This window comes from Terrapene carolina, unplaced genomic scaffold, assembly GCF_002925995.2.
Source record: "Terrapene carolina triunguis isolate 2854851 unplaced genomic scaffold, T_m_triunguis-2.0 Scaffold558, whole genome shotgun sequence".
Classification (NCBI taxonomy): Eukaryota; Metazoa; Chordata; order Testudines; family Emydidae; genus Terrapene; species Terrapene triunguis.
Window position 1 is genome coordinate 6071858 of NW_020664909.1, and position 13739 is coordinate 6085596.

Genomic DNA, 13739 nt, shown 5'->3' on the forward strand with positions numbered 1-13739 from the left:
GTGGGGGCCGCGATCGGCCGAACCTGCCGCGTCAGCAGGTAAATAAAACTGGCCCGGCCCGCCAGGGTGCTTACCCTGGCGAGCCGCGTGCCAAACGTTGCCGACCCCTGATCTAGTCTGACCTCCTGCACAATGCAGGCCACAGAATCTCACCCACCCACTCCTGTAACAAACCCCTAACCTATGCCTGAGTTATTGAAGTCCTCAAATCATGATTTAAAGACCTCAAGGTGCAGAGAATTCTCCAGCAAATGACCTGTGCCCCACGCTGCAGAGGAAGGCGAAAAACCTCTGCCAATCTGCCCTGGAGGAAAATTCCTTCCTGACCCCAAATATGGCGATCAGCTAAACCCTGAGCATGTGGGCAAGATTCACCAGCCAGCACCCAGGAAAGAATTCTCTGTAGTAACTCAGATCCCATCACAGACCATTGGGCATATTTACCTGCTAATAATCGAAGATCAATTAATTGCCAAAATTAAGCTATCCCATCATACCATCCTCTCCATAAACTTATCAAGCTTAGCCTTGAAGCCAGATATGTCTTTTGCCCCCACTACTCCCCTTGGAAGGCTGTTCCAGAACTTCACTCCTCTAATTCTTAGAAACCTTAGTCTAATTTCAAGTCTAAACTTCCTAATGTCCAGTTTATATCCATTTGTTCTTGTGTCCACATTGGTACTAAGGTTAAATAATTCCTCTCCCTCCCTGATATTTATCCCTCTGATATATTTATAAAGAGCAATCATATCTCCCCTCAGCCTTCTTTTTGTTAGGCTAAACAAGCCAAGCTCTTTGAGTCTCCTTTCATAAGACAGGTTTTCCATTCCTCGGATCATCCTAGTAGCCCTTCTCTGTACCTGTTCCAGTTTGAATTCATCCTTCCCAAACATGGGAGACCAGAGCTGCACACAATATTCCAGATGAGGTCTCACCGGTGCCTTGTATAACGGTACTAACACCTCCTTATCTTTACTGGAAATACCTCGCCTGATGCATCCCAAGACTGCATTAGCTTTTTTAACGGCCATATCACATTGGCGGCTCATAGTCATCCTGTGATCAACCAATACTCCGAGGTCCTTCTCCTCCTCTGTTACTTCCAACTGATGTGTCCCCAATTTATAACCAAAATTCTTGTTATTAATCCCTAAATGTATGACCTTGCACTTTTCACTATTAAATTTCATCCTATTACTATTACTCCAGTTTACAAGGTCATCCAGATCTTCCTGTATGATATCCTGGTCCTTCTCTGTATTAGCAATACCTCCCAGCTTTGTGTCATCCGCAGACTTTATTAGCACATTCCCACTTTTTGTGCCAAGGTCAGTAATAAAAAGATTAAAATTGGTCCCAAAACCGATCCCTGAGGAACTCCACTAGTAACCTCCTTCCAGCCTGACAGTTGACCTTTCAGTATGACCCGTTGTAGTCTCCCCTTTAACCAGTTCCTTATCCACCTTTCAGTTTTCATATTGATCCCCATCTTTTCAAATTTAGCTAATAATTCCTCATGTGGAACCGTATCAAATGCCTTACTGAAATTGAGGTAAATTAGATCCACTGCGTTTCCTTTGTCTAAAAAATCTGTTACCTTCTCAAAGAAGGAGATCAGGTTGGTTTGGCACGATCTACCTTTTGTAAAACCATGTTGTATTTTGACCCAATTACCATTGACGTCAATGTCCTTAACTACTTTCTCCTTCAAAATTTTTTCCAAGACCTTGCATACTACAGATGTCAGGCCTATAGTTACTCGGATCACTTTTTTCCCTTTCTTAAAAATAGGAACTATGTTAGCAATTCTACAGTCGTACGGTACAACCCCTGAGTTTACAGATTCATTAAAAATTCTTGCTAATGGGCTTGCAATTTCATGTGCCAGTTCCTTTAATATTCTTGGATGAAGATTATCTGGGCCCCCTGATTTAGTCCTATTAAGTTGTTCGAGTTTGGCTTCTACCTTGGATGTGGTAATATCTAACTCTATATCCTCATTCCCATTTGTCATCCTACCATTATCCCAAAGCTCCTCATTAGCCTCATTAAAGACTGAGGCAAAGTATTTGTTTAGATATTGGGCCATGCCTAGATTATCCTTAACCTCCACTCCATCCTCAGTGTTTAGCGGTCCCACTTCTTCTTTCTTTGTTTTCTTCTTATTTATATGGCTATAGAACCTTTTACTGTTGGTTTTAATTCCCTTTGCAAGGTCCCGTAAGAGCCGTAAGCAACCCAGAAAAATTAAGGCTAGGCATTTAAAGTGAAGGTAGTCAATCTATGCAGACGGAGTTAAAACTGGGCAACAAAACAATCACTAGATTTCTGGCAGGATCTGATACATTGAATGAAAAGGATCCACCATCTTCCCTAGAGTAAACAGCAGTCATCTATAAACAATAATAGGAAGGCTTTACAATTCCCGGTCCTAATGCTGCAATTAATTATGCCTGTGCTTACCTCTGCTCATGTGAGCAGGCTACTTGTGTGAATAAAGTTAAGCATAGTTCTTCTTCAAGAGATGTCCCTGTGGGTGCTCCACTCCAGGTGTTGGTGCGTCCCTGTGCCTTCGCTCGGAGATTTTTACAGCAGTACTCATACCGGTCGCGCACACGCCGAGCTTGCCCCTCCGCTCTGAGTGTACCTTAATAGTACGCATGCGCGACCAGTCTCCTCAGTTCCTTCTCTACCGTCCCCGGCCTGAGACGGAGCTCAGCAGACTCGTTAGAGAATTTCTTCTCTCCCTTGTTCAACTTTTTTCCCTCTTAGTTTAGCTTACCAGTATTAGTTAGGTACTCTTTGCCCTTCTCTTCTCTTCAATAAATAAATAAATTAAATAAATAATTTTTTTTGTTCCTGTCAGCACAGCCACTTCCGACATGCCTGGCTCTCCAGGTTTTAAGCGCTGCTCTAACTGTAATGATGCCATCCCTCTTTCAGATGGCCACTCTAAATGGATTAAATGTTTGGGGGAGTCCCACATCCCCCCCAAAATGTGCCCACTGCAGCAAGTTGAAATCCCGGGCACGCGAAGACAGGGAGCTGCGGTTAAAACTACTCCTGCTGCAAAAATCTCTCGGACCAGCCTCAGACCCGGGCTCTGACTCTGCTGTACACTGCAGCCCCCCTGCTTCAAAGAGACAAAAGAAAACTTCAAAAAAAATCAGTCTCTCTCACCCGCAAAGGGTATTCACAGGGACAAGCCTTCTCCGGGTACTGCTTCCCTCCCTGCGCTCCCCCGGCTGAGTCCCTTTGATGTGCCGGGCTCCTCCGGCGCTGTGTGAAACCCTCCTGCGGCTGCGGGAGTCACATTAACCTCCGGTGCTGAGGCTTCAGGCTTTCAGTTGCCTGCCTCTCACACGGCACCGTTCGGCACCGCAATGGAAGCGGTGCCGACGCATACTAGCTCTCCCAGCACCGCCAGCCTTTGAGCTAGCCAGCAGTGACAGAACGCTCAGGACACCGGTGCAGAGGAATCCCTCCTCACAACAAATTCCTCTCGCTCAGCCCTCCCCTCACAGAGGCGCTGCAGCACTGCAATTCACACACTCAAGGGACCTCCTGGTGTCACCTATCTTGCAATCACCCCTACTTAACACCTACTTCTCTCCGGACACTCAGGCAAGGTCCGCACAGCTTTCCTCCAGTGATGAGGAATCTGGGCTGCAGGGAGAATTTTCACCTTATCAGATCTCCCTTCCACAGACCCCAATCAAGAGAGGTCATAGAAAAGCTGCCTGTCCTACTCCCAGGGCTGGCTCCAGGCACCAGCTAAAGAAGCAGGTGCTTGGGGCGGCCAATACCAAGGGGCGGCACTCCGGCTGCTATCGGGGTGGCACGTCTGGGTCTGCAGCGGTAATTCGGCGGCGGGTCCCTCAGTCCCTCTCGGAGCGAAGGACCTGCTGCCGAAGAGTGGAGCAGCGCAATCGCGCCGCCGCAGCTTTTTTTTTTTTTTTTTTTCCTCTTTGGGCGGCCGAAAACCGGGACCCGGCCCTGCCTACTCCGAGGGTCCTGCCCCATGGTGCGTGAACCCCTGGATGGCACCACCCATGCCCTTCCCACCACAGTGGCAATATTGGGCTCCATGGGCTCCTTATACTCGGGACCACACTCGTTGTACCACTGCAGCTAGGTGTGAGATCGGCTCGGTACCACCAGCTGACGACCCTGCCACTGACTCCAGACACCAGGCAGCCCTGTCACAACCATAAGAGCAAGCACGGCCTGCCTCTAACCCGGTAGAACCAATTGTTCCGCCTGATGAAGCATTGCTCCTCCCCTGATGTCTTCGGACAACTTCTCAAAATTTCAAGACCTCTTTAAAAGAGTTGCCAATGAGCTACGAATTAAACTGGAGGAAGTCCCTGAACAGTAGCATGAGCTAACCGACATCCTGCAGCCCTCTTCTTCTTCTGGAATTGCATTACCTATCAACGCAGCCCTTTTAGAACCTGCCAAGGCCATTTGGCAAACCCCGGCTGCAAGCCTGCCTACCTGTAAGAGAGCGGACCGAAAGTACTTTATTCCTTCCAAGGGCTCGGAATTCCTGTTTACTCACCCAGCACCAAACTCGCTGGTAGTAGGCGCAGTTAACCAAAAGAACAAACACTAGTTTCCCTGCTCCACCCCTTCCAACAAGGACAGTAAGCGATTAGATCTGCTCGGACGTAAGGTATATGCTTCTTCCATGTTGCAGTTTCACATTGCTAATTATACAGCCGTTCTAGCAAAGTACGACCACAAAAATTACAATAAATTCATGGACTTTATTGATCACATTCCAGAAGAAAAGAAACAACAATTTACAGCCATAGTTTCCAAGGGACAAATCATCTCCCGCACTGCTCTTCAAGCTGCCCTTGATGTGGCCAATACTGCGGTACGGTCCACTGCCACAGCAGTTGTGATGCGCCAAGGGTCATGGCTCTCATCCTCTTCCTTTCCCCGGGAGGTCCAGAGTACCATTGAGAATCTCCCCTTCGACGGTGACAAACTGTTCGCCTCCACCACAAATGACGTACTCCACTCCATGAAGGACTCCAGGGCAACTCTCCGGTCGTTAGGAATTCAAATCCCTACGACCAGAAGGCGACAATATAGATATCACTCTTACCAGCGACCACACTACCCCACATACACCCAGCAATTCCATAGATCTCACGAGCAACAGCAACACCAGGAGCCAGATACCAACGCCGCTTTCCCAACTCCTCGGCAGCATCTCAGCCCCCTCTGACCAATAAGCAAATTTGAAGCCTTGGTCAAGGGTATAGAAAACAATATTCCCACTTCAGCGCTTACACCGCCTGCCCCTATTTTTGGTCACTGCCTACGCCCATTCTCCTATCAATGGCAAAATATTACTACCGACAAGTGGGCTTTAGAGGTCGTCACAGTTGGCTATTCCATCCCTTTCCTATTCCCTATTCCCCGCCTCCCACCCACCCACCCTCCCCGTCCCTCTTCAGGGACCCCTCTCATGAGCAACTCCTCCTCCAAGAACTACAACATCTCCTTCAATTGGGGGCAGTGGAAATCAGTGGAACAACACAGAGGGAAAAATTTCTATTCCCGTTACTTCTTAACAGAAAAGAAAACCGGGGGATGGCAACCGATCCTCGACCTCAGGCTTATCAAATTTATTAAGAAGCAAAAGTTCAAAATGGCTACCCTCACCACCATAATCCCAGAGCTGGAGCAGGGCAATTTGGTTTTCAGTCCTCGACCTACAGGACGCCTATTTTCATGTGACTATTCACCCAGCCCATAGATGTTTTCTTCATTTTATCCTCGATTCAACACATTTTCAATACAGACTGTTGCCTTTCGGCCTATCTACCGCCCCCCGAGTTTTCTCCAAACTCCTAGACATGGTTACTGCCCACCTCAGGAAACAGGGGGTTATAATATTTCCTTATCTCGACGATTGTCTCCTCAGAGCCTCAACACTCGATGAAGCTCTTCGATCCACACAGCTTACCGTCGCTTGCTTCCTTTCCCTTGTCCTACAAATAAACAAAAGCAAATCCACCTTATCTCCTACCCAACAACTGGAGTTCATAGGAGTGCATCTCAATTCCAGAATGGGAATAGCGTCTCTCCCGCTCGATCATTTCAACACCATAAAACTCCTGGTTACAAAACTCGCAACAGTCCCCAGGTCACTGCACGAGACTGCCTGCAACTATTAGGCCACATGGCCTCATGTACTTTTGTGTTCAAAAATGCACGCCTATACATGAGGTGCTTCCAAACTTGATTGGCCATGGTTTACAGACCGAACATACATGCTGTAAACAATCCTCTATCCATACCCTTCAGAGTCAAAGACTCCCTCCAATGGTGGACGGTTCCTTCCAACCTCTGCTCAGGAGTCCCATTTCTCCAGGACTCCCCATCACTCATAATGACTACCGATGCATCCCTCACAGGATGGGGAGCACACATGTCCCACCACACAGCCCAGGGCTATGGTCTTCCACCGAAGCCTCCCTACACATAAACATCCTAGAACTGCGAGCCATACGCAATGCCTGCCGTCACTTCCTCCCATTCATTCAGAACCAACATGTTCGGATAATGACAGACAACATCGCATGCATGTTCTATGTCAACAGGCAGGGAGGGGCTCAATCTCACTTGCTTTGCACGAAAGCCGTGAAGCTTTGAAATTGGTGCCTCGCGAACAACATCCGGATATCCGCCGCCTATCTTCCCAGGGCCCTGAATACCACCGTGGACGAACTAAGCAGACATTTTCCCTGGGATTACAAATGGGAGATAAACAACACGATCATACGCAATATATTCCGCATTTGGGGCTATCCAACCCTGGACCTCTTCACGACTGCGAAGAACAAGAAATATCCCGAATTTTGCTCCAGAGCGGGATTGGGCAAACATTCCTTAAGAGATGTGTTCCTCATCTCATGGGCTCATGTCAGCTAAGGTATGCTTCTCCCCTCCTCCCCCCCCCCTCCCCCCCCAATACTGGTTCTCCACAGAGTTCTGACAAAGATATGAACAGATTGTGTTACGGTAATTCTGATTGCCCCGTCGTGACCCAGACAACCGTGGTTTCCGTTCCTCACCAGAATGTCAATTCGCCCACCGATTTCATTGCCCCTCACTCCGAACCTCCTATCACAGCAACACGGCCAATTTCTTCACCCCAACCTGTCCATGCTTCACCTCAACGCTTGGTTCCTACATGGTTCTCCCAAAATGAACTAGCATGCTCTGAGCAGGTTCAAAGAGTGCTCCTACATAGCAAAACACAATCTACTCGCACAACATATCTCCAAAAGTGGAAGCAATTCACACAATGGTGCTCAACTAAACAACTTCCTCCTACTTCTGCACCTCTTCCGCCCATACTTGACTACTTATTAGATCTTAAGCAATCTGGCCTTTCTTTCAGCTCCATCAAAGTCCACTTAGCTGCTATTACAACTTTTTATGACAAGATCGACGATACCTCTGTTTTTGCTCATCCAATCACCAAACGTTTTCTCAAAGGACTCCAATCCCTATACCCGGACATTAAACCTCCTACCCCTCCATGGGACCTTCATTTAGTATTATCCTGCTTAACTCAACAACCATTCGAGCCTCTAGTCACTTGCTCCTTCTTACACCTCTCTATGAAAACAGCATTCTTAGGGTTTGGCTACACTTGCAGCTGTAGAGCGCTTTGGGTTAAACCAGCCTTCGGAGAGCGCACTAGGGAATGCGCTCCAGTCTGTCCACACTGACAGCTGCAAGCGCACTGACGTGGCCACACTTGCGGCATTTGCAGCGGCATTGGGAGTGGTGGATTATGGGCAACCATCCCAGCGTTCAAGTGGCTGCAACATGGTTTTCAAATGAGGGGGGTGGGGTGGAGTGTGTTGTTTGTATGTGGGGGGGGGGAGTGTTGCAGTGCTGAGAGTGTGTCAGCACGCTGTCTTGTAAGTTCAGATCCCCCTAGCCCCCCTGCCTCTCACTCAGTAAACGTTTGCTTTGCCCCGTTGCAGATAAGCAGCTGCTGTCTGAAAGGGAGCTCTGAAAAGGCACTTCTGCATTCCTCAGCCGATTTCACAACAAAGAGAAGAGAGGCCACTTGACTTAAGGGAATTATGGGATGTTTCCGGAGGTCAGTCAGAGCGCTGTAACGTAACTCCTCGTTCACAGTGGCCCTGGGGCATCTCAGCCAATACGCAACAGCCGTTATCCCTCTCGTGGAGGTGGAGTACCAGGAGTGCTCTAGCCAGGGAGTCAGAGCTCTCTACATGCCTTGCCAGTGTGGATGGGGAGTAAGGTAGAGCGCTCTGGGAGGCTTTATTGCGGTATAAAGTGCCAGTGTAGCCAAGCCCTAAGTGGCAATCACCTCCGTCAGACGTGCAGGAGAAATAGCAGCTCTCATGGCAGACCCATCTTATACACTATTTTTTAAGTACAAAGTTACCCTCTGACTACACCCCAAATTTCTTCCAAAGGTGCATTCGTCATTCCACATCAATAAGCCGATACACCTACCAACCTTCTTTCCTAAACCACATGCAAACTCTTTTGAATCCACAATGCATACATTAGATGTACACAAGGCTTTGTCCTTCTATTTGGATAGAACCAAGCCCATTAGGAACTCTTCTAGATTCTTTGTCTCCATTGCGGAGCGCTCCATAGGGACACCTATGTCTACCCAGAGACTTTCAAACTGGATTTCTGAGTGTATCCAACTGTGCTATCAGATAAAGAAAGTTACGCCTCCAGCCGGCATCAGAACTCACTCCACTAGATCTGTGGCTACCTCCGTGGCTTTTCTACGCAAAGTTCCTCTGGCTGACATCTGTAAAGTGGCCACTTGGATTTCTAAACATACATTTGTTAAGCATTATGCCCTTACTCAAGGCCCTCTCTCTGATACACGATTAGGCAGAGCAGTATTATCTACTGCATTCCTACCAAATCCGAAGTCCCTACCTCCTTGAGGTACACTGAAGCACCCACAGGGACATCTCTCGAAGAAGAAGAGAAGGTTACTCGCCCTGTGCAGTGTCTGACGTTCTTCAAGATGAGTGTCCCTGTGGGTGCTCCACTACTCACCCTCCTCCCCTCTACTTCAGAGTTGGGGTAGCCTCCGTTGTAGAGAAGGAACTGAGGAGACCGGTCGCGCATGCGTACTATTACGGTACACTCAGAGCGGGGAGGGGGCAGGCTCTGCGCGTGCACGACTGGTACGAGTACTGCTGTAAAAATCTCCGAGTGAAGGCGTAGGGACGCACCGACACCTGGAGTGGAGTACCCTCAGAGACACTCATCTCAAAGAACGTCAGTTACTGCACAGGGTGAGTAACCTCCTCATTTGTTTAGTAGAAATGAATGAAGTAAATATATCCAAAACAACACAGTTGGATGACTGGGGGAGGGGGGAATCTGAATAGTGCATTAATGCTCCCAGATGTGCTGAGTTCCAGGCCAGTGCCTTAGTCACCAGACTACCCTCCTTTTGTAAAGAGCACAATGTTTCTATGTTGTCTAGGAACAGTGTACTTCAGTCTGTGGGTCACAGATTAAGTTGGTAGGGTTTCTGCTCCTGCCTCGTCACAGTTGCACCCCACTAGTGAAAAGCAGATGTTCCACCGGTACAAAAGTAGTCTATGAAAGTACTACGTGTTCACAATGGAGAAGTTCACATCACTGAATCATGAAAGGCCTCAGTGTTGCTATACCAACTGGAAAATCATAAATTTCATGATTTCAGCTATTTAGGAGTTGGGGGGGACGACAAGGTTATTGTAGGGGGGGTTGTGGTATTGCTACCCTTATTTCTGCGCTGCTGCTGGCAGTGGCACTGCCTTCAGAGCTGGGCAGCTGGAGAGCGGCGGCTGCTGGCTGGGATCCCAGCTCTGAAGGCAGAGCCCCTGCCAGCAGCAGCACAGAAGTATGAATGGCATGGTATGGTATTGCCACCCTAACTTCTGCGCTGATGCCTGCGGAGCTTGGCCCTCAGTCAGCAGCGGCCACTCTCCGGCCGCCCAGCTCTGAAGGCAGTGCAGAAGTAAGGGTGGCAATACCCTGACACCCCCCCCCAAAATAACCTTATAACCCCCTGCAACTCTCCTTTGGGTCAGGGCCCCCAGTTTGGGAAAGGCTGGTCTCCCCCATTAAATCTATATAGTATAAGGTAAAAGCACATAAAAGACCAGATTTTACAGTCCGTGACATGTTTTTTCATGGCCGTGAATTTGGTAGGGCCCTACTTATAGGGCATAAGGCAAAGCTTAAATGCATTCAGTAGGCAGACATTCTGTACAGTGTCTCTCTTGCATGGACATTTCTTGCAGTGTTCTGTCTTTTTATAATCCAGTAGTAATAAAATCCATCATTTTCAAACAAAGTGATACTCATGTTGTTAGCTTTAGCAAGAAAGAAAGCTGTAGTTAAGGTCACAAATCAACTTCCATTATACTATTAACATTTAATATTCTTTTCTGAATAAGCCGATAATGAGAGAGAGAGATCTCTTCTTTATTGTTGAATACCTGTAAATAATTTTAAAATAGCATTTACCATTTTAAACTATTTATCTTTCTTAGTTTGTTCTTAGAGCCTTAAGTAACACTTAAGCACAAGAGGGTATAAACATAATGCAGTGTGTTATCACACAAATCTTATTTTTCCCTTTTGTTATTTTATTTTGCAATCTGAAACCTTGATAGCAGCATTTTTGTCCTCATCAAGAGCAGCTATCCAACCTCCAGCTCTCTGCTTCAGCTGCAGCCCGACTATTCTTTAGTTGCTTAAGCACCAAATTAAACTTTCACTTTCCACAAAGCTGTCATTTTTTCTCCTTTTGATTTTGATTTTTAAATACATGGTTTTAGTGTCTGTTGCAACTACAGTAACACTTTAAAATGAAACCCTTAATCTTACCCTATAATTAAGAAGGTGCTCATTTAAAGGGAAGACAAACAAGACCTTCTTTTGGAAAAGAAAATGCTTGGAAATGGGGAAAGGGTTTGGACCAGGCTATCACACACATCGTCATTCTGTATTTGAAGGATGCCGTTCCCCCTCCACCCGCTGAATTGCCCCATTCCTTTGCTTTGGTGTTCCCCGACAGGAAGGACAAGAACTGCTGCCTGTTATTGCAATTGGATTACTCTTCTGGTGAGGCGGGCTTTTAGAACTGGATAGCTTGGCCTGACAAGACAATACTTCTGTCATGTGACTGATTTCCCCTTCCCTCCCTTCCCTCCCTTCTGCCTCCAGAGTTTTTTCCGTTCACTGCTTCTTACAAACCCTGCACCAAGCCAATGTATTTCCTCTTTGAGGATTATTTTATCTTTCTTCTCACTACTCATAAGACTTTAAACCCATATTTGGCCTCATTAAGCTTTATTTTTTTTCCCCCATGAGAAATGAAATGGGAAACTGGAAAAAGGCTCCTCGCGGTGCTCATTGTGGTAAGGCAGAAAATTAATTCTGCACCAATGTGGTGCCTAGAGTGAGTCACTCTGGCATCAGGCAGTGTTCTTCAGTCATTGAGAGTCAGCTTGTCCCTCTTCACCTGCCAACTCAGTGGGTGACCTGGGGCAAATTGCTTAGCTTCTCTGAGCCTCTGTTTGCTCATCTGTAAAAGCAGTATAAAAATACTTAACCCTGTGAATGTAGCCGTTAAAGTTTAGAGAGGAAAAATGGTTGTGTGATTAAGACAATGGATGGGAACTTAGGAGATGTGGGCTCGATTCCCAGCTCTGCCACAGACAGCTTGTGTGATCTTGGGAAAGTAACTTAATCTCTCCATGCCTCAGGGTATGTCTACAGTGCATTGTAGCCCAAGGTCTGTGGGGCCTGGGCTTGTGGACTCGGTGTTTTCAAGCCATTGCTTCAGCATCCATGCTGCATTGTAGATCTGGGATTAAAATTGCTAGACCCAGGACTCACAGCCATGCTAATGCGTCCATACTGCACTATGCAGACCTTCTGACTTGGGTCTGTAACTTGACCTCTGTCCACACTGCAGAATGTCAGGGCTTAAACCTAATACATAGCAGAACTCGGGCTCTGGCCCATCCCACTAGCACGGTCCTAGGACCCAGGTCCTGAGTGCTTGCTGACCTGAGTCAGGCTGATTTTGATTTGTGTGTGAATGGAAGGGGGGCTTGGGCTCAAACCTGAATCGGGGGGGCTTGGGCTCAAACCTGAATCAGAGCCCGGGCTTAGTGTAGAGTGTAGACGTACCTCATCTGAAAAATGAGGATAATTGTTTTCTCTCTCTCCCACTTGGTCTGTCTTGTGAGTTCTTTAGGCCACAAATTGTCTTACTATGTGTTTGTACAGCACCTTGCATAACAGGGCCTTGATTTTCAGTGAAGCCTGTCGGCACTACTCTAATGTCAATCATTAGTAATAATAGTAAAAAATGCTAGTATTGTGAGTACACGGTGTCACTGTTCATTGCGATGTCAACACCAGACATTATTTATTTGCTAAGATTACTTTAACTCTACCTAATATTGTATTGGCTGGGTGACATGTGGGCAGGTTGCCCAACTAAATGCCTGTGCTGTACTGGTGCCGTGGATAAATAGAGGGCTACGTTCTTCAGCGCTGTCAGCCTGGCATGCTTGAACACTAAATTCAGCTCTAGTTTAAAAATAAGTAAAAAGCAAACATGCTTCCCTTTTGTTAAAAGGAAGCTTCATCTCTGATGCGGTCCCTCCTCTTTCCTTGTTCTGTAGCTGTGGGAGGGTTACCCCCCCATTCTGAGCTTCCAGTTCCATTGTAAATATTTGTGATATTAGCGCTGTTCTGTGTATGTTTGGTATGAGATCATCACACTTGCTGTTTTAAAGATATCCATCACTGTAGTGCTTGGAACCTGTGGCGGTAAAATTGTAATGCCACACCAAGGGGAGTTAAGCACACACATCCAATCAAATCCCTCAAACAGCTTTGAATGTCTATCCCAGAGAGTATGTAGAAATGGTTATTTGTGATTCTCTTGGGCTGGCTTTGTGGCATCTTGCTTTGGAGTATCTGTGACAAGTAGCCTTTTGAGGTTTTTCAATGCACACAGTAAGTTCTTTCAGCTTGCAGATGAATCACCTTAATATCTGTTTTACTCTTGAACAGATCCTACGCAGATGGGAGGCCTGAGTATGCTGCTTTTAGCAGGGGAACATGCCCTGACTGCACAAGAAGTAAGTAACTATCTCTCTCTCCTCCCTTGTCCCCAACCAATCCGTTAGCAGGAGTGCTTAAGAGGAATATTTGTAGGTATTATTATATTAATGTAGTATACATCTTAGCCAACATTTGATGGCACCCATGTCTGAGCAGCATGACTCTCCTCAAACCAATGAACACACCTTAGGCCTAATTTTGGTGTGTCTTCTGTACTGTAGCAATATAATTCCACTGACTGACTTCAGTGATATGAGACCCCTTATATCTCCCCATTAAGAGATTGTTGTCAAAACCAGAAGTACTGGAAGGATTGCAAGCTCTTCAGGGAAGGGACCGTCTTGGCCTGTCTGTTTGTATAGGAGTCCAGGAGAGCTGACGGTATTTTAAAGAATCCTTATTGAGGTTGCAGGAACAAACCATCCCAATGTGTAGAAAGAATAGTAAATATGGCAGGCGACCAGCTTGGCTTAACAGTGAAATCCTTGCTGATCTTAAACACAAAAAAGAAGTGGATCTTAAACACTTATAAGAAGTGGAAGATTGGACAAATGACCAGGGAA

At 46.8% G+C, this 13739-nt stretch overlaps 1 protein-coding gene across 3 annotated transcripts in view; it reads left to right on the top strand.

Annotated features, from left to right (window-relative positions):
* The window catches only part of BBX (BBX high mobility group box domain containing), a 194657-nt gene that overhangs the window by 109352 nt on the left and 71566 nt on the right, over positions 1 to 13739 (top strand). For all 3 annotated transcript variants that reach the window (XM_024200332.2, XM_024200333.2, XM_024200331.2), the window contains exon 7: positions 13126 to 13193. In XM_024200332.2, the coding sequence (XP_024056100.1) occupies positions 13126 to 13193 (68 nt within the window). The remainder of the gene's footprint in view (positions 1 to 13125; positions 13194 to 13739) is intronic.